This window comes from Priapulus caudatus, unplaced genomic scaffold (genome assembly GCF_000485595.1).
Source record: "Priapulus caudatus unplaced genomic scaffold, Priapulus_caudatus-5.0.1 Scaffold78, whole genome shotgun sequence".
NCBI classification, from domain to species: domain Eukaryota; kingdom Metazoa; phylum Priapulida; class Priapulimorpha; order Priapulimorphida; family Priapulidae; genus Priapulus; species Priapulus caudatus.
The window spans coordinates 272,033-299,802 of record NW_014577139.1 but is presented as its reverse complement, the minus strand read 5'-3'; the positions used below and the strand labels follow the sequence as shown (position 1 = coordinate 299,802).

The window sequence follows — 27,770 nt, the reverse complement described above, 5'->3', positions numbered from 1 at the left end:
CAGAACTATCCAAAACACCAAAGATAGACAGGTTTTTCATAAAACCAAAGAGTACTACTTAATTCTCCACAAGGTGATGATGGTTCTGTTTCTACCGGTGTTGTCACTGAGAATACTGAACTTGTAACCGACAACGTAGAACCCAAAGTTCAAGAACTGGATCGTCCATGTGCTGATGACATTGATGTCGAAGATCAGGACTCAGAGGAGGAGCAAGAGCAAGCTGGTTTCACGCTTCCAGGAACACAAGGAGATGATCTTGGACTATAGATCCGTGAATACATCAAAGAAGATTCAAGATGTTTCTGGATTACAAAAGGTTCCTCAAGTTGCCAACATCGTCAGGACCCTTTTTATGCATCGGTGAGTACTGACGGGAAAGTGAAACGATGTTGTACACGATCAATGTTCACACGGGTTCATAACCCAACAAGAAACCAAGTTATTCGTGACTGGCTATGTTACTCGATCTCGAAGGGTACTCTCTTCTGCTTCACATGTGTCCTGCTTTCTAAAGAAACTGGTGGTCACTTCTGCACTGGATTTTCTGATTGGAAGCATGCTGAGCGTTCAATCTCCCGGCACGAAATTAGTGATCATCATCTAGATGCTGTCCGATTAATGGTAATGCGCTCCAATTCGAAAGGCCGGATAGACCATGAACTGGTGAAGCAACAAGAATGTACATCTAGATATTGGCGAGAATACTGGACGTGGTCATGTTTCCTACCTGTCATCTACAATATGTGACGAATTGATTGCGCTTCTTGCGCAAAAAGTTCTCGATAGCATTGTTTTGGAAGTAAAGGCTGCCAAATATTATTCAGTCTACGTTGATTAAACACCTGACATTACACATTGCGATCAATTAACGGTTACACTCCGCTATCTCACTTCTGCTGGGCCTGTGGAACGATTTCTTCAGTTCATCCCAATTGAAAGCCATACTGGTGAGAGCTTGGGAACAGTACTGATATCTCTATTGGACAAGTTAGGTATCGACCTTGCTTATTGTCGTGGTCAATCATATGACAATGCCTCAAACATGAGTGGCATTTACAATGGTATGCAGGCATTCATCAATGGCAAGAACAAATTAGCCGTGTACATACCTTGTGCAAGACATTCATTGAATCTAGCTGGGAAATCAGCTGTGGACTGTTGCCCTGTTGCTATTTGCTTCTTCGACTTTGTGCAAAAGCTGTATGTCTTCTTCTCACAATCAACCTACCGTTGGAAAGTGCTCACTAATGCTTTGTCCAATACTCCAGTAGTCAAACGGCTATGTGCCACAAGATGGTATATGCACATGCAGATGCTACCAAGGCAATACGGTGTGGGTATTCAGCGATCAAGAAAGCACTGGAAGAACTAATAGATGAAACAAAGCAGAAGCCAGAGTGTCGTTTGGAAGCAACCGGTCTAGTAACCAGCATGGAGAATCTGGAAACTGGGATCATGGCTTCACTCTGGGATAAAGTTCTCCAACGTTATATGCTCCAAGATCCAAAGATCGACCTTAACTCTGCCATTTGCCTCTTTGATAGTCTAATAGAATTTACTGGCTCTCAACGTGCAAGATTCACCTTCTTCGAACAGAAGGGTCAAGAGCTAACTGGAAGCAATGAGTATCCCGAGGAGAACCGACGAAAACGGAAACGAAACACTCAAATGGATACCTATGTTCTTTATCATGATGCTCCTGGAACAACTGAAAATAGTGAAGTGGAAACGCCATCGGATCGTTTTCGTGTTGACAGTTTCCTGCCTGTCATAGACAAACTACAGTTGGCCCTGACAAAGTGCCGTGCAGCCTATTCAACCATCAGTGGGAAATTTGGGTTCCTTCGAAGGCTAACTAGCATTTCTGCTGAAGAAATGCACAAGTATGCAAAGGTATTGGTGGATAGTTATCCAAGTGACCTTGAACCTGAGCTCTCCAGTGAACTCCTCTTCTTTTCCTCCATTCTGAAGTCAGATTTTGCATCTGAATGTGACTACCTGTCCTCCAAGAAAAATGATGCTCCAGAGATTTGGATGCATCGCGTGATGATGGGAAACCCAGCACTTCGAAATTCTCTTCCAAACGTTGGCACCATGCTCTCAATATTCTTATCTCTGATGATGACTAACTGCAGCGGTGAGAGATCATTCAGTGTTCTCAAGAAAGTGAAAAACTACCTGCGCGCCAGCATGGGACAACATAAAATGTCTAATCTGTCACTCCTGACCCTTGAACATGGTATGATGGACTTGTTAGATGTGGATGAACTCATCTCGTGCTTTGCTACACTTAAATCTCGAAAAGTGTCTCTGTAAAAGTGCTTCTGTAAACAAATTGTGCTTTGTATAAAAAAGTCATATTAAAATAATAAAATGTTGAAAGTATATATTATGGGAAGGGGTGCAGTTGGATGGGCGGCCCAAATATATGATATGCCCCCGGCCCAGGCAACTGTTAATCCGGCGCTGAATATTAGGCGTGTTCACACACAAGAAAAACTGCGATACTAATCGCGATGGAAATACCGAGATAATTGTGTCGTTGTTCACACAGGCGGAAATATCTCGCTAATCGCCGAGCGGGATAATTCTATTAATCGAACTGCGCATGCTCACTGCCGGAATGATGCTCACTCCCAAATATATGATATGCCCCCGGCCCAGGCAACTGTTAATCCGGCGCTGAATATTAGGCGTGTTCACACACAAGAAAAACCGCGATGCTAATCGCGATGGAATAACCGAGATAATTGTGTCGTTGCTCACACAGGCGGAAATATCTCGCTAATCGCCGAGCGGGATAATTCTATTAATCGAACTGCGCATGCTCACTGCCGGAATGATGCTCACTGCGCATGCTCACTGCTCACTCGCTTGGAATGATGGGATAGAAAATACCGGGATTATTTGCGCGAGCGTTCACACACGAAAATAATCGCGCTAATTCCAAATAATCGCAGTCAAAGGTGCGATTTGGAGCGCGATGCTGATCGCGATTATTAGTGAGATTATTGCGTTCACACTTGTAATAATCTCGGTATTTCGATCGCGATGCAAAAACCGGGATTTGCATCCCGCTAATTCGCGCGAGTGTGAATGCGCCTATTATTGTATATACTAGGCCAATGGTTCGCATCTTCAGGGCGCAATAGCTTTCCTTCTGCCGGACTCCTCGCGCCGGAGCCCGAGGTATGGCGACGTGGTTTTGTGCCTAAATCGCCTCGGGACAGGTTTTGTCGTGATTAGGGCACTCATGCAGAATGGGCATACACTGAGATGCGTCCATGCGAATGCGACTGCGGGGAGGACCAGACTATGAGACATCTCCTGAAATGCCTTATTGCCAGAGCCATGTTCTGGAGACCTTGAGGCTTTCAACCACCGTGCCAAGTCCCTGTGTGCTGCAGTGGCTGGGCGAGTGTGTGTAGTGACGGAGAAGAGAAGAGAAAGAGATTGTATTTACTGTATTGTTTATTGTATATTGTATATGTGTACTTGATATTATTGTATATATATAGTATATATTGTATATATTGCGTTATTATATATTAGGCGCGTTCACACGGGCGGCGAATAAGCGGGATTCACATCCGGTTTTTGCATCGCGTCGAAATACTGAGAATTATTCGTGTGCGCATTCTCATATAATCGCGATCGATCGCGCTGAAATCGCACTTTTGAGCTGCGGATTGAGTTGGAATTAGCGCGATTATTTGGTGTGTGGAACGCTCGTTTGGAATTGCGCGATTATGTGCGTGTGTGAACGCTCGCTTTTGGATTAGCGCGATTATTTGCGTGTCGTGAACGCTCGCGCAATATCCGGTCTTTTCTATCCCTTTCAGGGTGAGCATGCGCAGTGAGCATCATTCCGGCAGTGAGCATGAGCAGTTCTATTAATAGAATTATCCCGCTCGGCGATTAGCGCGATTATTGATTCGCCTGTGTGAACAACGACACAATTATCTCGGTATTTCATCGCGATTAGCATCGCGGTTTTTCTTGTGTGTGAACGCGCCTATTGTGTACTTGTATATTGTATATATTGTATATAAATGTATATATTGTTCTTGGGGTTAAACCGGAGACAGTGGACAGTCCACTGAGTCACAGGCACTTAGAACGTCTCAATAAAAAAAGGTAAATATTATAAACACGAAATGTATTTACTACCAAAGTCTTATTACCTCCGCCAAGGGGTGGGCACGAGGTTATGTTTTCACCGGCGTGTGTTTGTTCGGCGTACGCGCGCGTGTGTTTGTTGGTTTGTGGGTTTGTTTGTGTACAGCCTAACTGAAAAAGTTATGGAGGGATTGTCATAAAATTTTCAGGATAGGTCAGAAATGCATGGGCTAACTTAGAATTGATTAGATTTTGGTGGTGATCCGGATCCAATTAATTAATTAATAATTTTTTTTAGGATAGGTCAGAAATAGGGTAACTTAGAATTGATGACATTTTGATGGTGAATAGGATCCAATTAACTATTTAATTAATTAATTAATTAATAAAAAATTTCACAGTGAGAGAATTGAGCTGCCTTGGCGGAGGTCTGCGCTCTCCGAGTGCTCTAGTTCTTAATGTTTCTCTACTCGATTTCGCCTATATAATCACCTGTAAATGCCGGTCAAATGCTCATCTGCAACACACAAGTACACCGCACGCTAGCGCTAGCTACTGTACACTGACACATAAATATATAGTTATTTAATATAAATAACTATATATTTATGTGTCAGTGTGCAGCAGCTAGCGTGCGGTGTACTTGTGTGTTGCAGATGAGCATTTAACCGGCATTTACAGGTGATTATAGGCGAAATTAATAGAGTAGAGAAACATTAAGACTTTGGTAGTAAATACATTTTGTGTTTATTTACCTTTTATTTTATTTTATTGAGACGTTCCAAGTGCCTGTGTAGGCCTACTGAGCTGAGCGTTTATATAATAAACATAGAGCATGTACAAAGTGTATACTGCAGCGCTGTATTTAAAGTATAGGTGAGTAAAGTGTTATGCGTACAGTGAATAAAGTGAGTAAAGTGCATGAATAAAGTTAATAAAGTGAGTAAATGAATAAAGTGTATACTGCCTATGTACGGCTACAGGTAGAACAATTAATATATAGGCTACAGGTAGGAAAATTAATATATAGGCTACAGCTAGGTAGGACAATTAATATATATACTGCTACAGGCAGGACAATTAATATATATTGCTAGAGGGAAGACAATTAATATATACTGCTACAGGCAGGACAATATGAATATATACTGCTACAGGTAGGACAATTAATATATACTGCTACAGGTAGGACAATTAATATATGCTGCTACGTACAGGTAGGAAAATTAATATATACTGCTACAGGTAGGACAATTAATATATGCTGCTAAAGGTAGCACTGCTACATATGTGCTACATATATGCTGCTACATGTGTGCAATATTGCCAAAGGGTATACTGACTCTATACTTTTTAGTGCAGTATATTTGGACAGGGTGTATTCTAGGGCGCAAAGCGGTTTGCGACAGGGTCAGGTTTTCAAGGTCCCCGAGGCACCCCCCTATCCAGTTTCGAGGCGGGTCCCCCCCGGGGTTGGTTCCTGCTGGGACCCTGGGAAATTTGCTCAAGAAAATGGATTCGGCGTTTTGTGAGGGCAAATTTCACCCAGTACGTGTGTATAATATATATATTTATATATAGGCCCATATAGATATATTTATGTATATAATTATCTTGTTATATATTTTAATCGTAGTGTTAATTAACCCCCTAACCACCAGTTTGAGAAATATTCTCCCCTAACGAAATTATATGCGTAGTTTATTATATGCGTCGTTAGATGGCGGGCACGGCAATAAAAATGGCATCGAAAGTGTTAAAATTCATTCGTTCGCGACACCGCACACAGTGATTGGGATTCAGGCATAGAATTCAGGTACTACTTGGATCCTAACAATGGCGTTTCCCTATTCATATGATTGTGTGTATACAATATAGGCCTAGTCATAGTTAAACGATTATGTTGTGAATTTTAATATATATAGTATATTGTATAATGCCCGTAATATGGCCATTAATTATGGAATATGGGTAACTGAAATTCTAACCAATAAACCATGACTAACCTTAGCTCTAGTACTATAGCCCGCGGATCGCTGCCGCAGGGCTATAGCACATTCTGCCATAGATGTAATCTAAGCAAATGGTCCAACTGATGTGAACAAAAATTTATCCCGAAAACGTAAAAATAAAAATGATCGGGCTTTTTAACACTTATCTATCAACATGGATGATGGACATCTCACCTATCTTTTTGAACACTTCCACAACTTTACACCAGGTATTTATGCTGTTATTCCTCAAAGTCTTAGCACTACTGGTGTTTTGTTTTCAAATGCGGTTGCTCTGCTTATGTGTGCACGCATGACTTGCTAAGACTTTGAGGAATAACAGCATAAATACCTGGTGTAAAGTTGTGGAAGTGTTCAAAAAGATAGGTGAGATGTCCATGTTGATAGATAAGTGTTAAAAAGCCGATCATTTTACCGTTTTGGGGATAAATTTTTGGTCACATCAGTTGGACCATTTGCTTAGATTACATCTATGGCAGAATGTGCTATAGCCCTGCGGCAGCGATCCGCGGGCTATTAGATACTAGGCTAGACTAACCTTAGCTCCAAGAAACGGTATTGCTAGGGTTAGAATACCAACTATACTAGTATAGACAATCCGTCGCACAGCCTGGGTCGGGCTAGACTAACCTTAGCTCTAGTACTATAGGCCTATACTCGCTTACATTAACTGGGCGGCTGCCAGCGGCAGTTAATGTAAGCGGGCTATAGTAGTTATTAGTACTAGACTAGAGCTAGACTAGCCTAGCTCGTAGTACTATAAACGCGTACATTGACTGCCTCAGGCTATAGCAAATTGTCGGCTGGAAATACCAACTACGACCTGTTACCACCCTGTCCCATGAAAAATGGTGCGCAAAACGCAAGTTATCGGGCTTTTTAACACTTATTTATCTAGATGGACATCTCACCTATCTTTTTGAACACTTTCCACAACTTTACACCATGTGTTTATCCTTTAATTACTCAAAAGTCAGGCACTACTGGCATTCCCGTTTGAAATATTCATGGCCGTGCGAACGCGTGACGTCACCGGTATTGTATATACAATGCACCATAGCTGCCATGCGTTTTGCTACATATCCGTTAAACGTCACGCGTACGCACGCCACCTTCGTTTCAAAAATGAAATGCCAGTGTGCTTACTTTGTAGAATAAAAGGACAAATACATGGCTGTAAAGTTGTTTGAAAGTGTTCAAAAGATAGGTGAGATGTCATGTAGATAAATAATTGTTAAAAGCCCGATAACTTTGCGTTTTGCGTCCATTTTTCATGGGGACAGGTGGTAACAGGTTCGTAGTTGGTATTTCAGCCGACAATGTGCTATAGCCTGCGGCAGTCAATGTACGCGCGGCTATAGTACTAGAGCTAGACTACCTAGGCTAGTCCGACTCCTAGGGCTAGTACTAATTAATAATATATAAAAAAAAATTAGAATATACTCAATTTATACTGTGTCATTAGAAATTTATTCCCTATAGGTTAGAGTATCACACGAAACCTATCCATCATTGCTGACACTGACACTGAGGCCGACCAGTGGCGCTCATAGTCATAGTCATACTCATACTCATAGCCATAGGCATAGGTCTATGTCCCCAGGGTACTGCTGGACAGCGGTGTCGCGGTCCACTCGGCCGCACCTGCCAACTTGCCCCGCAGTTGGGCGAGTTGACGCGTCTGGAGATCAAGCCTGAGCGTCGCTCGTGGGATGAGTTCACCCTCCTGGAGATCTGTGAGCTCGCCTCGCCGGTTAAGCTTGTGACGATGTTTCACACGCCCCAACTCTAATATCTCGCGAACGATTTTGAGTTACATTTCTAAAATTCTAGATACATAATGTCATAAACACATGTCTTAGCTATGGTGTTTTGTGTGAATTTTGAGTTTATTGAAGCACGAATAGTTTTTAATTAATTACCGAGAAATATACGTACGCGCGGTATTGTCATCGGCTAATAATACGCTGCAGATCGTCATCGGCTAATATACGCGCGGTATCGTCATAGGCTAATATACGCGCGGCTATGGGCAGTAGGAAAGTGTACTACTAACCAAGAGTACAATCATAGAGAAGAGTATGACACAGTTTTAACAGCATTTTGCATAGTTTTCAACTTGTAAATATTCTATCAATATGTGAATAAATATATTGCAAACTTTACCTTGTTTTCGTCTATGATTCTCCTCTTAATCATATGACACCACAAATTTACCTGAAACGTATTTGTTCTTCAAAAAAGTCACTTAATACGACACGGTTTTGCACAGTTTTCATGCATGGATGCATGTTTTAGACTAAACTTTCCATCAAGGATTAGTGTTCTATTGTCTATGATGGAACTTTTGCGGGGCCGTAAGGGATATTAGGCATCGATTGTATTGTTCAGCGTGCAGCCGTTTCCAGCGGTGCTAAAAATAAATGTGCTCACGGCCAGCTACTAGCAGCTGATTCCCTTAGCGGCCCCCACGTCACCCGCCATAGACAATGGAACCATAATCCATTATCAACAGTTTGGTCTAAAACATGCATCCATGGTGTGAAAACTGTGCGGAAACCGTGTCGTATTCAAATAACTATTTTTGAAGAAGAAAAAAACATACGAATTTTACTAGATTATATATAGGTAGATCATTATGATTATGGAGAATCATAGACGACACCACACCGCTATTCGCAATAGCTGGACTTCACAGGCTAATGACTAGAATATTTTACACAGTTGAAAACTATGCAAATACGCTGTTAATACCGTGTCATACTCGGTATCTATGATACTCTTAGCTATTATAACTAGTGATCTCGCAAACGTATTTGAGCTTACATTTATAACAACTTCTAGATACAATATAAACACATGTCTTTGAGCCTATGGTTTCTGCTGAATTTGGAGTATATTATTGAAGCAGCAGTACTAACACAAGACTGTCTTTAGCTATGGTTTCTGTGAATTTTGGAGTATATTGAAGCACTGCCTAACAGCTCGCAAGGGCTGCGACCTAACTTTTTTTGCAGCGTGGCCGGCCGGGCCACGTTGAGTATGAGATCAGGTGGCCCATAATGGGATTTTCAGTGTGGCGCCAATAATTTATTTGTATCCTAACTATGGGTAATGCTGTTTTTGCGCAAATAATCGGCTAAATACACATAACTAGATTACGACAACAACAATAGAAGAAGAACAAAAACCCTGACTGGTTAAATAAGTTTCCAAATTATCTAAAAAGCTTTCAAATTCTCTGGCAGTATCTTTCATAAGCTTAAGCAGAAGCTCATCCGACATGTCATTAAGATCGTCAATAAAACTGTCTTTCAATCATCTCAATGTCAGGTGTGAACTGTCATCTGACCTTTCTGATTTGAATCAGAACTTAATTTCTGAACATGGAGTCAGACCCACTCAGGAGTCTGGCCTCAGCTGCTGGTCTCTTTTGCACCCATTCTGGCCGCCCGTGATCGGGATTCGCCGAAGTATAAGCCACAGGTTGACGGGCTGGATATACGGGTCAAATTGTGCAACACCTTGGGGAATGAAGAATGAGAGAATAGCAGTCGGTGACACTTGCATCCTTGAGGGTAAGTGCGGAGAGAGCTCTTCACACACTTAAGTGCGCTGAACCCGCGCTCTGCTTCTGCTGAGCTGGCTGGAATACTCAGCAGTAGGTCCATCAGTGCGCAGATATTGGGTAACTCCTCCTTGGAGCTTCAGCGATGGTGGTGGACCCACGATGTGCCTTCTTGTTCTTCTTGTGCATACATTCTTAGCCTCTTGAGTAAGTCCACTCTAACACCAGAGCGTCGACGGACTACCCCCAGCATTTGCTTTCAAAGGCGGGCCCACTGCTTCAAGTTGGCTGCGGCGAAGAGTCTGCACTGCGTTCAATCCCCAAAGTTCCTCATCAGCGCTTTCATCGTTCTTGTGGCAGAGAATGGAAGCTGAGTGATCTGCATTGCTTTGGCCAGCAGCTTCATCATTCATGTTCATCGAATCTGCCAACGCAAAGAGCTCTCTAAGGCCATCTAAACCAACTTGCACCAGTCCTGCTCAGATGTTGTCACTCCCTGTCATACTCAAATTCCCACTATGGATAAGTGTCATCCGAAGTTTTGCAGACTGGTGATGATTTCTTGCTCCTGTTTTTCTATGCAGGGTTGTTAATGAGCAGTCTATAGATGCAACCACATCAGCCGGACAGAGTGGGACTGTGATCGCTGTGCTGTCAGTGAACCTTTGGAGAGGAACGTCACAAATCCAGCATTAGAAGTGTGCAAAGAGAACCACGATCTTCCGTTGCGCTGCTTTCAAGATACCCTTTGGCCCTTCGCTCTGGCGTCTGTTGGTTTACTCTGGTTCGTGCTGTGAAGCTGATGCAGTTGAGGGTTGTGATGGCATGGTTATCCTTCTCAGGAAAATTCTCCAGAGCACGTTGAGGTGAGGTACACACCGTGTCTCCAACCCTGGTTGGAATAGCTGTGGGACTCCACGCATCTGCTGCCTCTTTCAGTGAGCTTCTGTTCTTGGGCTGTTCTTGTAGTAAGAGATAGCAGCCGTTGAGAGCAGGGTAGCGAGTTGACAGTATTAGCGAGAGAGCTACATTCTTTGACTGCATCTTTGAATGCAGCTCAAGCCTATTGGGCGTGCAGTGCATCTGCTTGTAGGGCTGAGCTGAGCTCTTTCAGTCCGAGCAAGCCACTCCTACCTTTCTTCTCCACATCACACCGCTGGCGGCCAATCGCTAACCCAAAGCCTAGCCGGCTTTTGGCTTAATGAAGCTCTTATCCACTTGTAATCTCTCGCTGACAGTGAGTGAAGGATCGGCCTCAGTTGATAGACTTGGCATTCAGGCAGTAGACAAACTCCCACAACGTGCCACAAACTCATTGTATACCGAGCCGCGTCACAAGCAATGATCGGAAGCGTAGATTGATTTCTGGTCTTCAGCACGGACTGCCATCAGGTCGTTCCATCACACTGATAATGGAAATAAACTTCGACTGTTTGCGAAACACGCTTCATCATCTCCCTTCGCTGCAACGTGAAAAAAGAAAGTTTCAAGTCACGGGATAGAGGGCAGCAGGTCATTTCCGGCGTCATGATAATTAGGTAAAATTACAATCGATGGTTAGTAATTGATTTTTTGTATAGACTAGTATTGGGTGAATTCTTTAAAAAAAACAAGATGTATTTTTATCTGGACCGCCTATGAACAGCTATGGCTGATAGCGGCGCTGCGCCCATGTGATAGAAATTTTAAAAAAATACTCTAGTTTTAAAGCACAACGTCTAAGAAAACGCCACACACGCACACGCACACTGGAGACGACACGAAATCAGTTAGAAAGCTGGATTATTATATCAAAAGCTTGAAAAAAATTTTATTATAGACAAAATATATACACAAATAACCCACTTTCTGCAATGAAGCGTGGTGAAGATCTCGAGCCTGATTTGTCAGTTCGGATAAGCAGAGCCAACATCCAGCCCGTTGCGCTTCAATCCAACGACGTTCATCCACACGAAAGCGTATCATGAATGGTCGAGCAAGTGCTTCGCCATCGCATGCCGCGTTCGAGAGAGGATTAGAACGCAGACGATCCAGAATTTTGGTTCATTACTTCTGAACCATCTTCTCCAGCCTTCGACGTGGCCCTGCGTAAATCTTCTGCGGCCTCTACATTTCTAGGCGGCGCGATGGATCACTTTCCGTCTATCACTTCGTTTGCGGAGTCTATAAGCAGTTAGTAAGGTGTTGCTATCCATTCATGAAAGATAGTTCTTGTCCTTTTCCGCCTGTTTTCCTGTCATTTTTACCTCTATCTACAGATTCGGCAAAACATGACGCCATTGTCGTCGTCTCATACGCGGAGCCACTTGAACTCCCGCTCCCACTCTTTTCTGTAGCTGCGCGTTTCGTCTCTCCTCTTCATACTCTCGATCACCCTTTCCCTTTTTCTTTTGTCCTGTACTTCTTTAGGGTTTTGACAAAGATTCGCCAACATCATAAAATCAAATTATGCGTTAACCAAAATCAAAGATGAAACAACACTCTGGTACGGCACAAATTAATTGCGCGAACAAACAACACACGACTGATGCGGTAGCGAAATGGATTTCAGCGTGCAACTGACGGTTTTGATTTAGACCAAGTAAAAGCTATGTCTTCTTGATTTGCCAATTCATTTTCTTGAGAATCTGCTTCCCAAGTAAAGCCGCATGTACACACACACGCGCACGGCGCACGGCACACGCGCGCTTACGCACCACACAGGGTGGAACTGCGAGCCGACAATGCGCAAGTAAAACAGCACAATGGCGAAAGCGAATAGATGTGCACGTCGCATTACGGTTTGATTTAGACCAAGATAACCAGCATTGTTTCTGTTTCGATTCACTTTGTCTCAGATCTGCTTGCCAGTACAGCCACACGTACACACAGCACACACACAGCGCGCGCACGCGCACCTGCGCACGACGCGAACCGACACGAAAGCACCTGCGCACACACCGGCACACACGAACACGGCACCCGCCACGAAGCGCACGACGCACAGCCACACACCACATCACACGATACACAACACGGTACACGTTACAATGTACGCAGCGCGCACGACGCACAGCACACACGTACACGCTACAACACGCAACACGTCCGCGTAGACGCGCACACACAACACCAATTCTCAAAGAAACAAAAAATCAAAAAAAACACACACACACGCGCCAGCGCAACATACCGTACGCACCACGCAACAGCATACATCACACACACGGTGTACCAGGACGCCACACAGTGTTACGGAGCTTTAAAAATAAAAAACCCTCGCTAAACTGGGCGAGTGAGTCAATTCAAGGTAAATCTGCCCTTCAACACGGAAAATGCTGTACTAGCCCAGAATTTAAAGGACGAAAAATGTCTTGGTCAAACATAATGAAAAACGCAAAACCCCAATTGACTTTGAACTATTTTACACATGGTAGATTCATTGATCACTCTTCTCAAAAATTCCAAGGCACGTCTCCGCTCTGAAACGTTCCTGTTTTTCCATTTTAATTTGATTTACTGTTTATTCTCCCCAGGGCTGCTGATCGGGGCACATGCAATCGAAAGCGCGGGACGTCACGTCCCGATTTATTGACTTGTGTTTAGACGACCAAGGCCAACGTGAGCTTTTTAAACAATCACGTGCACTCCGGCCCGGCTCCCCATACATCAATCAATATGCCGCCCCAGGCACCGTATACACAGCCAAGCCGCCGTGCTGGCGGCTGCACGCTTTCGCGGCGCTGCTTGTTCTTCGGCGCACCCTTTGATAATATATACCCTGCTTGAGGACTGGTCGTGTGATAGCCGCCCTTTACAGGCTGTATTTCATCAATGTTGGGATATTATGACGTAAGGATACGCTAAGTCATCACTTTGGATTTAAAGTTCCCAGACAATTAATTTTTACTACCGCCAACATGGGGAAGGTCACCCATTAGCTTCTCCTCAAGCGCTTCCTCGTTCCGTGTACCGGGCATCGCGGTAGTCCACGCGCTATCAATTCTTTATTGTTGCCCCACGCGGGCGCCACCAACCGGCCGAACAGTTTTCACGGTGCCCGACGGCCGTCTTCAGGTGGCCATGTTTTGCACCCGGGCCACCGTTTGGTTCGAGCCTGCAGTCTCAACGTCATATATATATATATGTTGGTTGTGTGTGTGTGTGGTGGGCCGTGCGTGCGTGGCGTACGTGCGGTGCGGTGCGCTCGCGTGTGTGTGCGCGTGGATTTTGCGTGTGCGTGGTGTTGCGGTGTGGCCGCGAGCGCCATCGTGTGTGTGTGTGTGTGTGTGTGTGTGTGTGGGTGCTCTGGTGGTGTGTGTGGTGTGTGTGTGTGTGTGTGATGTTGGTGGTGTGTTGTGGTGTGTGTGTTGTTGGTGTTGTGTTGCTGTGTGTGTGTGTGTGTGTGTGTGTGTGTGTGTGTGTGTGTGTTGTGGTGGTGGTGTGTGTCGTGTTGTGTGGTGTGTGTGTGTACATGTTCAATCGACAATTACGCCAAATGCAAACGTAGGCCAGGGACACTTTGTCTTTCTGGACTGAGCAAAGAGGAGAGAGAGACGAGGAGACGATGAGAGGAGGAGATGAGAGATGAGAGCAGAGTGAAAGTGAAGCCATTGGTGAAAAACTTTGATAAATTTCTTATGAACGGAATAGCACTGAACACGTAACATTTCTTTTACTCAGCGTATAAACATGTTTAACTAGACAGAGGGCACTCACGGAGAGTGCATACCTCCGCCAGCATGTTACATGTATGTGTATAACAGCTGGCTCGCTGCTGGCTGCTGCTGACTGGACGCCCAAAGGCGAGCTGCTGCTGACTGGATGCCCTAAGGCGAGCTGCTGCTGAATCGATCGCGCGAACACTAGTGGCTACACACACACACGAAGGCGAGCTGCTGCTGAATCGATCGCGCGAACACTAGTGGCTACACACACACACGAACACACACACGAACACACACACGAGACCGATTACATTACCTCCTTGGCGGAGGTAATTAGGAGAAGTGCATATATTCATATCCCAATTTGAGTTGAATATGAATTTACAAAAGAGCAAGTTTAATAGGATTAATGTTAATGGATCAAGTAAATATTTCGTCCAATGAATAATACTTATTTACAGTGCCAGTGCGGTTGGTTTAGAATCTAGCAAATAGAAACAAAAGAAGTATATTTTGACAAAGAAAATGTAGGATGAAGCCTCGAAGGTTTACTGCGGTTGCGCTATATGCGGTTGGTTAGGAATTTAGCAAATCGAATACAGTAAAAACCCGCGTATAAGAACCTAGTGATTAAGAACCTGTTAGGCTAAGATTTTCTATTTAGACCCCCTTGACACCAGAACCTGTTGTAGCCTAAAATTTGAAACAGGTTCTTATTTGATAAAATTTAGTTAACACTTTAAAATTCATAAATCAACTAAAACAAGTTCTTGGTGGTCTATATACCTCTATTACTATTAGGTATAAAGGGCATAAAAAGAAATAAGAACGAATAATAGGGTTTGTATTTGTCTAGATTGCAGTCATTTAGACATAATTATATGAATAGTTTGTATAAACAATAGACCGCACCAATATTCTACCAGCCACAAGCAACTTTTTATCTTAAGAAAATAAGAACCTATTTAAGAACCTAAATAGCCTAATTTCCCAGTACACACCAATTATATAAGAACCTTTTTAGGCTAACCTGGAAAAATAGAGGTTCTTATACGCGGGTTTTTACTGTACATGAAGCTTGTTTTGACACTGAAATTGTACGATGAATCCTTGAAGGTTGACTGCTATGGTGATGCTGGCTGCCTTGCTGATGCTGAGCTAACAGTCGCAAGGGCTTGCGACCTAACTTTTTTTTCAGCGTGGCCGACCGGTGCCACGTTGAGTATGAGATCAGGTGGCCATATGGGATTTTCAGGTGGCGCCAATAATTCTATTTGTACTCCTAACTATGGGTAATGTGTTTTTGGCAAATAATCGCTAAAGATACACATAACTAGATTACGACAACAACAAAAAAGAACAAAGAACCCTGACCTGGGTTAAATAAGTTTCCAAATTATTAAAAAGCTTTCAAATTCTCTGGCAGCTATCTTTATAAGCTTACAGAAGCTCATCGACATGTCACTTAAGATGTCAATAAACTGTTTTCAATCACTCATATGTCAGGTGTGAACTGTCATCTGAACCTTTCTTCTGATTGGAATCAGAACTTAATTTCTGAACATGGAGTCAGACCCACTCAGAGTCTGGCTCAGCTTGCTTGGTCTCTTTTGCACCCATTCTGGCCGCCGTTGATCGGCATTCGCCGAAGTAATAGCCACAGTTGTTGACGCGGCTGGACTATACGGGTCAAATTGTGCAACACCTTGGGATATGAAGAATGAGTAGAATAGCAGTCGGCTGACACTTGCATCCTTGGAGGGTAAGTGGCGGAGAGAGCTCTTCAACACACTTAAGTGGGTCTTGAACCCGCGCTCTGCTTCTGCTGAAGCTGGCTGGAATTACTCAGCAGTAGGTCCATGCAGTTGCGGCAGATATTGGGTAACTCCTTCCTTGGAGTTAGGCGATGGTGGTGGACCACACGAATGGTCCTTCTTGTTCTTCTTGGCATACATTCTTAGCCTTTGAGTAAGCATCCCACTCTACACAGAGCGTCGACGGACTACCCCCCAGCATTTTCTTTCAAAGCGCACTTGCTTCAATAGTTGGCTGCGGCGAAGAGTCTGCACTGGCTTCATCCCAAAGTCCTCATCAGCTTTCATGTTCTTGTGCGCATAAATGGAAGCTGAGGATCTGCATTGCTGGCCAGCACTTCATCATTCATGTTCATCGAATCTGCCAACCAAAGAGCTCTCTAGGCCATCTAACGCAACTTGCACCAGTCCTGCTTCAGAGTGTTGTCACTCCTGTCAACTCAAATTCCCACTATGGATAAGTGTCATTCGAAGTTTTGCAGACTTGGCTGATGATTTCTTGCTCCTGCTTTTTCTATGCAGGGTTGTTAATGACATGTTCTATAGCATGCAGACCACCATCAGCGGACAGGTGGGACTGTGATCGCTGTGCTGTTCAGGTGAGCACCTTTGAGAGGAACGTCACCAAATCCAGCAGTAGAAGTGTGCAAAGAGAACCACGATCCTTCGTTGCGCTGCCCTTTCAAGATACCCCTTTGGCCCTTCGCTCGTGGCGTCTGTTGGTTACTTCTGGTTGTGCTGTGAAGCTGATGCAGTGAGGTTGTGATGGCGATGGTATCGCTTCTCTACGGAAAATTCTCCAGGAGCACGTTGCAGGTGAGGTAACACACCGTGTCTCCCAACCCTAGGTTGGGAATAGCTGTGGGACTCCACGCATCTGCTGCCTCTTTCAGTGAGCTTCTGTTCTTGGGCTGTTTTCTTGTAGAAGAGATACAGCCGTTGAGGCAGGGTAGCGAGTTGACAGCTATTAGCAGAGAGCGTACATTCTTTGACTGCATCTTTGAATGCAGCTCAAGCCTATGGGCGTGCAGTGCATGCTGCCCTTGTAGGGCTAGGAGCTGAGGCTCTTTCAGTCCGAGAAGCCACTCCTACCTTTCTTCTCCACATCAACGCTGCGGCCATCGTGAACCAAAAGCCTACCGCTTTTGGCTTAATGGAAGCTCTATCCACTTGCTAATCTCTCGCTGACAGTGAGTGAAGGATGGCCTCAGTGATAGACTTGGGCATTCAGGCAGTAGACAACTCCCACAACGTGGCCACAAACTCATTGTATACCGAGCCGGTCACAAGCATGACGAAGCGTACGATTGATTTCTCGTCTCAGTCACGGACGCATCAGGTCGTTCCATCACCTGATATGGAAATAAACTTCGACTGTTTGAAGCACGCTTCATCATCTCCCTTCGCTAAGCGTGAAAAAAGAAGTTTCAATCACGGATAGAGGGCAGCAGGTATTTCCGGCGTCATGATACATTCAGGTAAAATTACAATCGATGGTTAGTAATTATTTTTGTATAGACTAGTATTGGTGATATATCTTTTAAAAAAAACAATGTATTTTTATCTGGACCGCCTATGAAAACCAGCTATGGCTGATAGGGCGCTGGCGCCCATGTGATAAAATTTTTAAAAAAATACTCTAGTTGTTACACAACGTCTAAGAAAACCCACACAGCACCGCACACACGACACACGGAAATCAGTTAGCCAAAGCTGAGATTATTTTATAATTCAAAGCTTGAGAAAAAATTTTATTATAGACAAAATATATACACAATAAACCCACTTCTGCAATGAAGCTGGCTGAAGATCTCGAGCCTGATTTTGTCAGTTCGATAAGCAGAGCCAACATCCAGCCCCGTTGCGCTTCATCCAACGACGTTCGATCGACACGAAAGTCTTCGTGAATGGTCGGAGCAGTGCTCTCGCCAATCGCATGCCGCGTTCGAGAGAGGATTAGAACTCAGACCGATCCAGAACTTTTCGGTTCATTCTTCTGAACCATACTTCTCCGCCGTTCGACGTGCCGTGGTAATCTTCTCTGCCTGGCCTTACATTTCTAGCGGCGCGCGATGTATTCACTTTCCGTCTAGTCATTTCGTTTGTCGGTGTTTATAAGAGTTAGTGAAGTGTTGCCTATCCATTCATGAAAGATGATTCTTGTCCTTTTCCGCCTGTTTTCCTTCATTGTTACCTCTACTACAGATTCGGCAAAACATGACGCCATTTGTCGTTGTCGTCATAAACCGCGCGAGCCACTTGAACTCCCGGCTCCACTCTTTTTGTAGCTGCCGCTTTCTCTCTCCTCTTCATACTCTCGATTCACCCTTTCCCTTTCTTCTTTTGTCCTGTCTTCTTTAGCGGTTTGACAAAATCGCCAACATTCATTTAAAATCAAAATTATTTCGTAACAAAATCAAAGATGAAAACAACACTCTGGTACGGCAACAAATTAATTGCGCAACAAACCAACACAAGCTGATGGGTGCGAAATGGATTCTCAGCGTGCAACTACGGTTTTGATTTAGACCAAGTAAAAGCTATGTCTTCTTGATTTGCCAATTCATTTTCTTGAGAATCTGCTTCCCAAGTAAAGCCGCATGTACACACACACGCGCACGGCGCACGGCACACGCGCGCTTACGCACCACACAGGGTGGAACTGCGAGCCGACAATGCGCAAGTAAAACAGCACAATGGCGAAAGCGAATAGATGTGCACGTCGCATTACGGTTTGATTTAGACCAAGATAACCAGCATTGTTTCTGTTTCGATTCACTTTGTCTCAGATCTGCTTGCCAGTACAGCCACACGTACACACAGCACACACACAGCGCGCGCACGCGCACCTGCGCACGACGCGAACCGACACGAAAGCACCTGCGCACACACCGGCACACACGAACACGGCACCCGCCACGAAGCGCACGACGCACAGCCACACACCACATCACACGATACACAACACGGTACACGTTACAATGTACGCAGCGCGCACGACGCACAGCACACACGTACACGCTACAACACGCAACACGTCCGCGTAGACGCGCACACACAACACCAATTCTCAAAGAAACAAAAAATCAAAAAAAACACACACACACGCGCCAGCGCAACATACCGTACGCACCACGCAACAGCATACATCACACACACGGTGTACCAGGACGCCACACAGTGTTACGGAGCTTTAAAAATAAAAAACCCTCGCTAAACTGGGCGAGTGAGTCAATTCAAGGTAAATCTGCCCTTCAACACGGAAAATGCTGTACTAGCCCAGAATTTAAAGGACGAAAAATGTCTTGGTCAAACATAATGAAAAACGCAAAACCCCAATTGACTTTGAACTATTTTACACATGGTAGATTCATTGATCACTCTTCTCAAAAATTCCAAGGCACGTCTCCGCTCTGAAACGTTCCTGTTTTTCCATTTTAATTTGATTTACTGTTTATTCTCCCCAGGGCTGCTGATCGGGGCACATGCAATCGAAAGCGCGGGACGTCACGTCCCGATTTATTGACTTGTGTTTAGACGACCAAGGCCAACGTGAGCTTTTTAAACAATCACGTGCACTCCGGCCCGGCTCCCCATACATCAATCAATATGCCGCCCCAGGCACCGTATACACAGCCAAGCCGCCGTGCTGGCGGCTGCACGCTTTCGCGGCGCTGCTTGTTCTTCGGCGCACCCTTTGATAATATATACCCTGCTTGAGGACTGGTCGTGTGATAGCCGCCCTTTACAGGCTGTATTTCATCAATGTTGGGATATTATGACGTAAGGATACGCTAAGTCATCACTTTGGATTTAAAGTTCCCAGACAATTAATTTTTACTACCGCCAACATGGGGAAGGTCACCCATTAGCTTCTCCTCAAGCGCTTCCTCGTTCCGTGTACCGGGCATCGCGGTAGTCCACGCGCTATCAATTCTTTATTGTTGCCCCACGCGGGCGCCACCAACCGGCCGAACAGTTTTCACGGTGCCCGACGGCCGTCTTCAGGTGGCCATGTTTTGCACCCGGGCCACCGTTTGGTTCGAGCCTGCAGTCTCAACGTCATATATATATATATGTTGGTTGTGTGTGTGTGTGGTGGGCCGTGCGTGCGTGGCGTACGTGCGGTGCGGTGCGCTCGCGTGTGTGTGCGCGTGGATTTTGCGTGTGCGTGGTGTTGCGGTGTGGCCGCGAGCGCCATCGTGTGTGTGTGTGTGTGTGTGTGTGTGTGTGGGTGCTCTGGTGGTGTGTGTGGTGTGTGTGTGTGTGTGTGATGTTGGTGGTGTGTTGTGGTGTGTGTGTTGTTGGTGTTGGGCGTGTGTGTGTGTGTGTGTGTGTGTGTGTGTGTGTGTGTGTGTGTGGTGTGGTGTGTGTCGTGTTGTGTGGTGTGTGTGTGTACATGTTCAATCGACAATTACGCCAAATGCAAACGTAGGCCAGGGACACTTTGTCTTTCTGGACTGAGCAAAGAGGAGAGAGAGACGAGGAGACGATGAGAGGAGGAGATCTTTGTAGAATAAAAGGACAAATACATGGTGTAAAGTTGTTGAAAGTGTTCAAAAAGATAGGTGAGATGTCCATGTAGATAAATAATTGTTAAAAAGCCCGATAACTTTGCGTTTTGCGATCCATTTTTCATGGGGACAGGTGGTAACAGGTCGTAGTTGGTATTTCCAGCCGACAATGTGCTATAGCCCTGCGGCAGCGATCCGCGGGCTATAGTACTAGAGCTAGACTAACCTAGGCTAGGTCCGACTCCTAGGGCTAGTACTAATTAATAATATATAAAAAAAAAATTAGAATATACTCAATTTATACTGTGTCATTAGGAAATTTATTCCCTATAGTTAGAGTATCACACGAAACCTATCCATTTGCTGACACTGACACTGAGGCCGACCAGTGGCGCTCATAGTCATAGTCATACTCATACTCATAGCCATAGGCATAGGGTCTATGTCCCCCAGGGTACTGCTGGAACGGTGTCCGGTCCACTCGGCCCACCTGCCAACTTGCCCCCGCAGTTGGGCGAGTTGACGCGTCTGGAGATCAGTGAGCTCGGCTCGTGGGATGAGTTCACCCTCCTGGAGATCTGTGAGCTCGCCTCGCCGGTTAACTTGTGAGATGTTTCACACGCCCCAACTCTAATATCTCGCGAACGATTTGAGTTACATTTCTAAAATTCTAGATACATAATGATATAAACACATGTCTTAGCTATGGTTTTTGTGTGAATTTTGAGTTTATTGAAGCACGAATAGTTTTAATTAATTACCAGAAATATACGTACGCGCGGTATCGTCATCGGCTAATATACGCGCAGTATCGTCATCGGCTAATATACGCGCGGTATCGTCATAGGCTAATATACGCGCGGCTATGGGCAGTAGGAAAGTGTACTATAACCAAGAGTACATCATAGAGAAGAGTATGACACAGTTTTAACAGCATTTTGCATAGTTTTCAACTTGTAAATATTCTATCAATATGTGAATAAATATATTCAAACTTTACCTTGTTTTCGTCTATGATTCTCCCTTAATCATATGACACCACAAATTTACCTGAAAACGTATTTGTTCTTCAAAAAAGTTACTTTAATACGACACGGTTTTGCACAGTTTTCATGCATGGATGCATGTTTTAGACTAAACTTTGATATGGGATTAGTGTTCTATTGTCTATGACGGAACTTTGGGGGCCGTAAGGGATATTAGGCATCGAATTGTATTCAGCGTGCAGCGTTTCCAGCGTGCTAAAAATAAATGTGCTCACGGCCAGCTAGCTAGCAGCTGATTCCCTTACGGCCCCCAGCGTACCGCCATAGACAATGGAACACTAATCCCATATCAAAGTTTGGTCTAAAACATGCATCCATGTGTGAAAACTGTGCGAAACCGTGTCGTATTCAAATAACTTTTTTGAAGAACATACGATTTTCAGGTAAATTTATGATGTCATATGATTAAGGGAGAATCATAGACGAAAACAAGGTAAAGTTTGAATAGTTATTCACATATTGATAGAATATTTACAAGTTGAAAACTATGCAAAACGCTGTTAAAACCGTGTCATACTCTATTATGTACTCTTGCTATATAACTAATATCTCGCAAACGATTTGAGTTACATTTATAAAATTCTAGATACATATAAACACATGTCTTAGCTATGGTTTCTGTGAATTTGGAGTATATTGAAGCACATATAAACACATGTCTTAGCTATGGTTTCTGTGAATTTTGAGTATATTGAAGCACATATAAACACATGTCTTAGCTATGGTTTCTGTGAATTTTGAGTATATTGAAGCACGACTAACAGTCCAGGGCTCGACCTTAACTTTTTTTTCAGGTGGCCTCGCGAGATATTAGAGTTAGTACACGAGTTAGCCGGCGAGGCAAGCTCACCGATCTCCAGGAGGGTGAACTCATCCCACGAGCCGAGCTCACCGATCTCCAGACGGGTGAACTCGCTACATGGTTCGAGTTTGCTGGTGGGCCGAGTTGACACGTGACCTGCCGAAACGTACCCTGGTAACTATCTGACATGGTTAGGGTTAGGGAGTAGGCGTAGGCGACTCTTTAGACTCGTTAGTGGAGTAGGCGAGGTATGGTCCGGCATATTAGATAGTACCAGGGTACGTTCCGGCAGTACCCTGGGGGACATCTCTCTAAGCACCAGTGGCAGTGTCCGTGCCAGAGAGTGTTACGTTTTCTGTGACAGTGGTTCTGCTATGCTCCATTACAAAAATAGAGACGGGTCTGCCATTTAAAATACAGTTCAGTACTTGCCTCCTTTGCTCTGCATTACAATACATACACTCTTGCAGCACAGTTTGTCATAAAAATAAATATCATAATCATATAAATAATATATCATACATAAAATTCAGTAGTTGATTTGCAGGTGTATGATTAAGGTTGGTTAATACTGCAATTACTGTCAACAGCTCTTGTAAGTATAATGTGTATACTGTTAATTCCCATTGGTTAAATTGCTGTGTTTGATGGGAAAGTGGTACTATGTATTATCGATTTTTTGTTGTGAGAAAAGACCGTTCGACCTAAATCTGTGACTGCACGCACTGACAACAAAACGCAGAGGCGGGACATCTCCGTGACGATGGCGGCAACAGAGAAGGTGCTCGTCAAGGCCCTGTATGCCTACAAGGGCCTCAACACCGACGAGCTGAACTTTCGCAAGGGCGACGTCATCACCGTCACCCAGCAGCTGGACGGCGGCTGGTGGGAGGGCACGCTGGGCGACCTCACCGGCTGGTTTCCCAGCAACTACGTACGCGAGGTGCACGCGGATCGCGCCGCGAGGGCGGGCCGCGCGGACGGACCGAAGCGCGAGAGCATGCGTGGCTACCATAACATCGTGCTGCAGAACATCGTCGAGACGGACCGGGCGTACGTCGGTGAACTCGAGGTGGCAGTCGATGGCTACCTCGCTCCGCTGAGGAACGCCAACATGCTGCCGGCCGACGACTACACATGCCTGTGCGGCAACGTCGAAGAGATCGTTGCGTTCCAGAAGGCGTTCGACGCGGCGCTGGAGGCGTGCTCGCACTTTGCGTACGAACAGCAGCGCGCCGGCGGCACGTTCCTGAACGTGGCGCGCGCGTTCCACGACCTGTACGTGGCGTACTGCGCGAACCACCCGCGCGCCGTGCAGGTGCTCGCGCGCCACCGCGATGCGCTGGACGGCTTCGCGGAGTCCCGCGGCGCGACGCCGCCCGGCGCCATGGCGCTGACGACGTCGCTGAGCCTGCCGTTCCGGCGGCTCGCGCGATACCCGATCATGCTGAAGGAGCTGGAGCGGCAGGTGGAGGAGGACCACGTCGACCGCGGCGACATCCAGCGATCGATAGCCGTCTATCAGGAGATCCTTGATGAGTGCGAGTGCATACGCCGGCAGAAGGATCTGGAGCTGGAGGCGCTGACAGGAACAATCCGCGGCTGGGAGGGCAAGCCGATCGCGGCGTTCGGCGAGCTGCTGCTGATGCGGAACGTCGCCGTCGTGAGCCCACCGGGCGGCGAGCGCAAGGAGCGATGTTTCCTGCTGTTTTCCGACACGCTGGTCATGCTGTCGTCGTCGCCGCGCATGAGCGCGTATATCTACGAGGGCCAGGTACGTATACGTGTGCCTTACTTTCGTGCTGTTCAAACAATATAGAGTAATATGAAACACATAATGGACATAGGTCTACAAGGGCCAGGTTATATGCTTTATTTGTACACCTTTCAAACTGAGCATTCTGCATGCAATCTGATACTTCATAATGTGCACAATTCTACAAGGTTCAGAGCTCGGGTGTATGTACTCTATTTTAGTAGTGTTCCAACTAATCAAGTTCATAAGTCATTTCTGACATAAGTAATGTGTAGTCTCTATGAATCTATAAGAAGTTCGGAGTACTAGTAACTGATTTCTCGTGGCGCTCTCGTATGTAGGTGCAGCTGGTCGGCATCACCGTGCGCAAGCTGGAGGACACGGATGCCTTGAAGCACACGCTCGAGCTCTACGGCCCGCTCATCGAGAAGATGCTCGTGGCGTGCGCGTCGCCACGCGAGCAGACGCTCTGGCACGACACGCTGCTCCAGCAGATCAGCGCGAGCGCGGGTGCGGCCGGCCGCCACGCCGTGCCGACGGTGACGACGACGGCGCCCCGCGCCGCGACGGCCGTTGCCGAGACGAGCAAGCCGCAGCCGCGCGCCGCCATCCCGCTGCCGTTCCCGCCCGCGTCGCCCGGACCGTTCCCGGCGATCCCGCGCGCGTGGAACATCTCGCGGCTGCGGCCCGCGGCGCCGGCCCGCCCGCAGCCGCCTTCTGCCCGCAGCCGCGAGGAGGTGGCGAGCCCGCGCGTCGGCCGGCGCGCCCCATCGCCACGCCGCCGGGGGGCGCAGCGGGACGAGCGCGCGACGGCGGGCGACCAGGTGGTGCTGCAGGTGATCGAGGCGTACTGCACGAGCGCGAAGGCGCGCTACACGGTCAACTCGACGCTGCTCGACGCGCCGCAGGTTCTCATCGCCGAGGACGAGAAGATCATCGTCGAGGAAACGAAGGGAGACCGCATCGTCGTCGAGGAGCGAAGCCTCGTCGACACGGTCTACGCGCTCAAGGACAAGGTGGGCGCGCTGGAGGCGGCCGTGCGCGGTGTGCGGCGCAGCATGGAGGAGGAGAGGCGCGCGAGGCGTCGCCTCGAGACACTGCTGCGCAAGTCCGTGCGCAGCCTCGTCGAGATCAACTTCGATGAATCTCAAACGCAGGCGACGTTGTGAGGCCGATAACCCCCCCTGGTGATTCTTGCAGGCGATGTTGTGAGTTAGATAGTGCCTCCTGGTGTTCCTCGCAGGTGTCGTTTTGAGTTAGTGCCTCCTGCTGTTGCTCGCAGGTGACGTGAGTTAGATAGTACCCGATGGTGTTTCTCCCCGGCAACGTTGTGAGGCCGATAGCGCCCCCTGGTGATTCTTGCAGATGATGTTGTGAGTTAGCGCCCCTGGTGTCTCTCGCAGATGATGTTGTGAGGTAGATAGTGCCCTCTGGTGATTCTCGCAGGCGATGTTGTGAGGTAGATAGTGCCCTCTGGTGATTCTTGCAGGCGATGTTGTGAGGTAGATAGTGCCCCCTGGTGTCTCTCACAGGTGATGTTGTGAGTTAGGTAGCGCCCCCTGGTGTTCCTTGCAAACAAGATTGTGAGGTAGATAGTGCCCCCTGGTGTCTCATGCAGGTGATGTTGTGAGTTAGATTGCGCCCCTGGTGTTCCTTGCAAACAACGTTGTGAGGTAGATAGTGCCCTCTGGTGTTCCTCGCAGGCGACATTGTGAGTTAGATAGTGCCCCCTGGTGTTCCTCGCAGGCAACGTTGCAAGTTAGATAGCGCCACCTAGTGTTCATGACAGGCAATGTTATGAAGCTGGTACCAGTCCCTGCTGCACTCTAGTGTTACTCACAGACATTGGAATAAGACCTTGCTGCCCTCTGACGTACCTTATTCAGCAAGACTGAATTCCAGCTATCCTCTGGTGTTTTTCACAGCTGATGCTATGAGACCTCTGCTGTCCCTGGTGATTATTTGACATCCCTTTGCACTTTTCCTGGTTCTCATCTTTGTGCACATGGTAAATTTGTGTACAACACTTTACTGCCACCAAGCCGTATGTGGATGTGATTATACTCAATTCAAAACTGGTGATTCGGTTTTTCCTTTTAAATAGATGTGGCAAATCTATTTTGTTTTTGCGCAGGCTAGCTCTGACAGATGCGTAGGACTGTAATGTCAAGATATACGATGGGTAATTCATCGCACATTGGAAATATGCAGCTCGAGCACGTGCGCATGTGTAGGTGTGCCACAGCCATTATTGATTCAAACAGCAGCTAGGTAATCTTGTTTTGCGTTATTTAATACAGCAATGGACAACATTCTGTGTGAGACGCACCCCCGTTCTATTTCTAGAAGAACGTTTTTGCTGTGCGTAGCTGCTGGATTCTGCTTGCTTGCGTGTGTAGCAATGCAGACTCATTTCTCGGCTGCTCTGTTTCGATTAGGAATGTTAACACTTGTGGTGAGTTTTCATTTTACAGCTCAGCCGACATCTGTTCTCTACATCTGTCACACAAACTCTCTGTTTATTGAGATGTACAACAGCATTATCAAGTTACCATGCTACTGCCATGCATTGCTGCACTACCATGCACTGCATCTACACTGAATGTTTACTTATCCCTGCCTGCCAGAAACACAAATTGTAACAATGTGCATACAGCACAGACGTTATATTCGAATTAGCAACAGGTGAATGTGAAATTACGAAGTAATCATTGGTGTCTGTGTAGCGGCTGATTGGTTGTATATCTATTTGTTCAACAGACACTTTTTTTGTTAGTGTGCCTTTCCTGCTTGTATGTAATGTAATTGAGTTATAAAATGTGCACACTCCATATGTTTATATCATGCTTGGATTCTACCTTAGGTACTGCTTGCTATGATAAACTGTACTGATAATTATTGTATTCTCGCGAGTGCTTCCACTCTAGCTAGTCTAAAAAATGTCCTTTGTCCAGTTGGATTGTTACCGAGTTTGGAGGTTAAGTTAGTGTAAAAATATAACTAAGAATGGCAATGTGTAAGCTCTGGAAATTTGTATATATCCATATAGCTGGATTTAAAATAGCTGCAATATTAAAGTTATTATAGGTGGCTATTTGATAAAAATTTCAATGATTGCTATCATTGCAGTGTATCCCGTACCGTATATAGATTGGCATGCTTGCATAATCTTACTGTGAGGTAAGGAAGGAAAATAGTGAACATACATGTAGATCCGACCATTTAACTATTAGACTTGTGTGCATTTATGAATAAAATGGATTTTTTATTTGTTAATGTCTAAAATATATAACAACATACGGTGCAAGCATCATCTAAGCATGGCAGATGATGTCGCATTCTAATACTAAACAACGTCTTGTTATCTCTTTGCTATCGTATTGGTTCTCACACATAGGATCAGTCTTCGCTACATAATGACTTTATCTGACGAAATTCTAAACGGCAAAACGAAAAAAAAGTGCCAATTCTATGTTAAATACTACATAGA

The 27,770-nt window shown here is 45.7% G+C and overlaps 2 protein-coding genes across 2 annotated transcripts; both read left to right on the top strand.

Moving 5' to 3' along the window:
- Positions 1 to 1,296: 1,296 nt before the first annotated feature.
- LOC106821579 lies at positions 1,297 to 2,319 on the top strand. The gene has a single exon (XM_014826449.1). It carries the CDS (start codon positions 1,297 to 1,299, stop codon positions 2,317 to 2,319), a length of 1,023 nt encoding a protein of 340 aa, XP_014681935.1.
- A 3,295-nt stretch (positions 2,320 to 5,614) lies between these two features.
- On the top strand, positions 5,615 to 27,631 carry LOC106821577 (rho guanine nucleotide exchange factor 7-like). The gene is made up of 3 exons (XM_014826448.1): positions 5,615 to 5,670; positions 23,219 to 24,298; positions 24,622 to 27,631. Exons 1-3 carry the CDS (start codon positions 5,635 to 5,637, stop codon positions 25,447 to 25,449), a joined length of 1,944 nt encoding a protein of 647 aa, XP_014681934.1. The 5' UTR covers positions 5,615 to 5,634; the 3' UTR covers positions 25,450 to 27,631.
- Positions 27,632 to 27,770: the final 139 nt, after the last annotated feature.

Bases quoted from the DNA above. Each gene is read 5' to 3' on its own strand.
- LOC106821579 (XM_014826449.1), top strand. From the start codon at position 1,297: ATGGTATATGCACATGCAGATGCTACCAAGGCAATACGGTGTGGGTAT.
- LOC106821577 (XM_014826448.1), top strand. From the start codon at position 5,635: ATGGATTCGGCGTTTTGTGAGGGCAAATTTCACCCA. The intron at 5,671-23,218 runs GTACGTGTGTAT...TTGTGAGAAAAG, and splicing joins GTGAGGGCAAATTTCACCCA to ACCGTTCGACCTAAATCTGT. The intron at 24,299-24,621 runs GTACGTATACGT...TCTCGTATGTAG, and splicing joins CGTATATCTACGAGGGCCAG to GTGCAGCTGGTCGGCATCAC.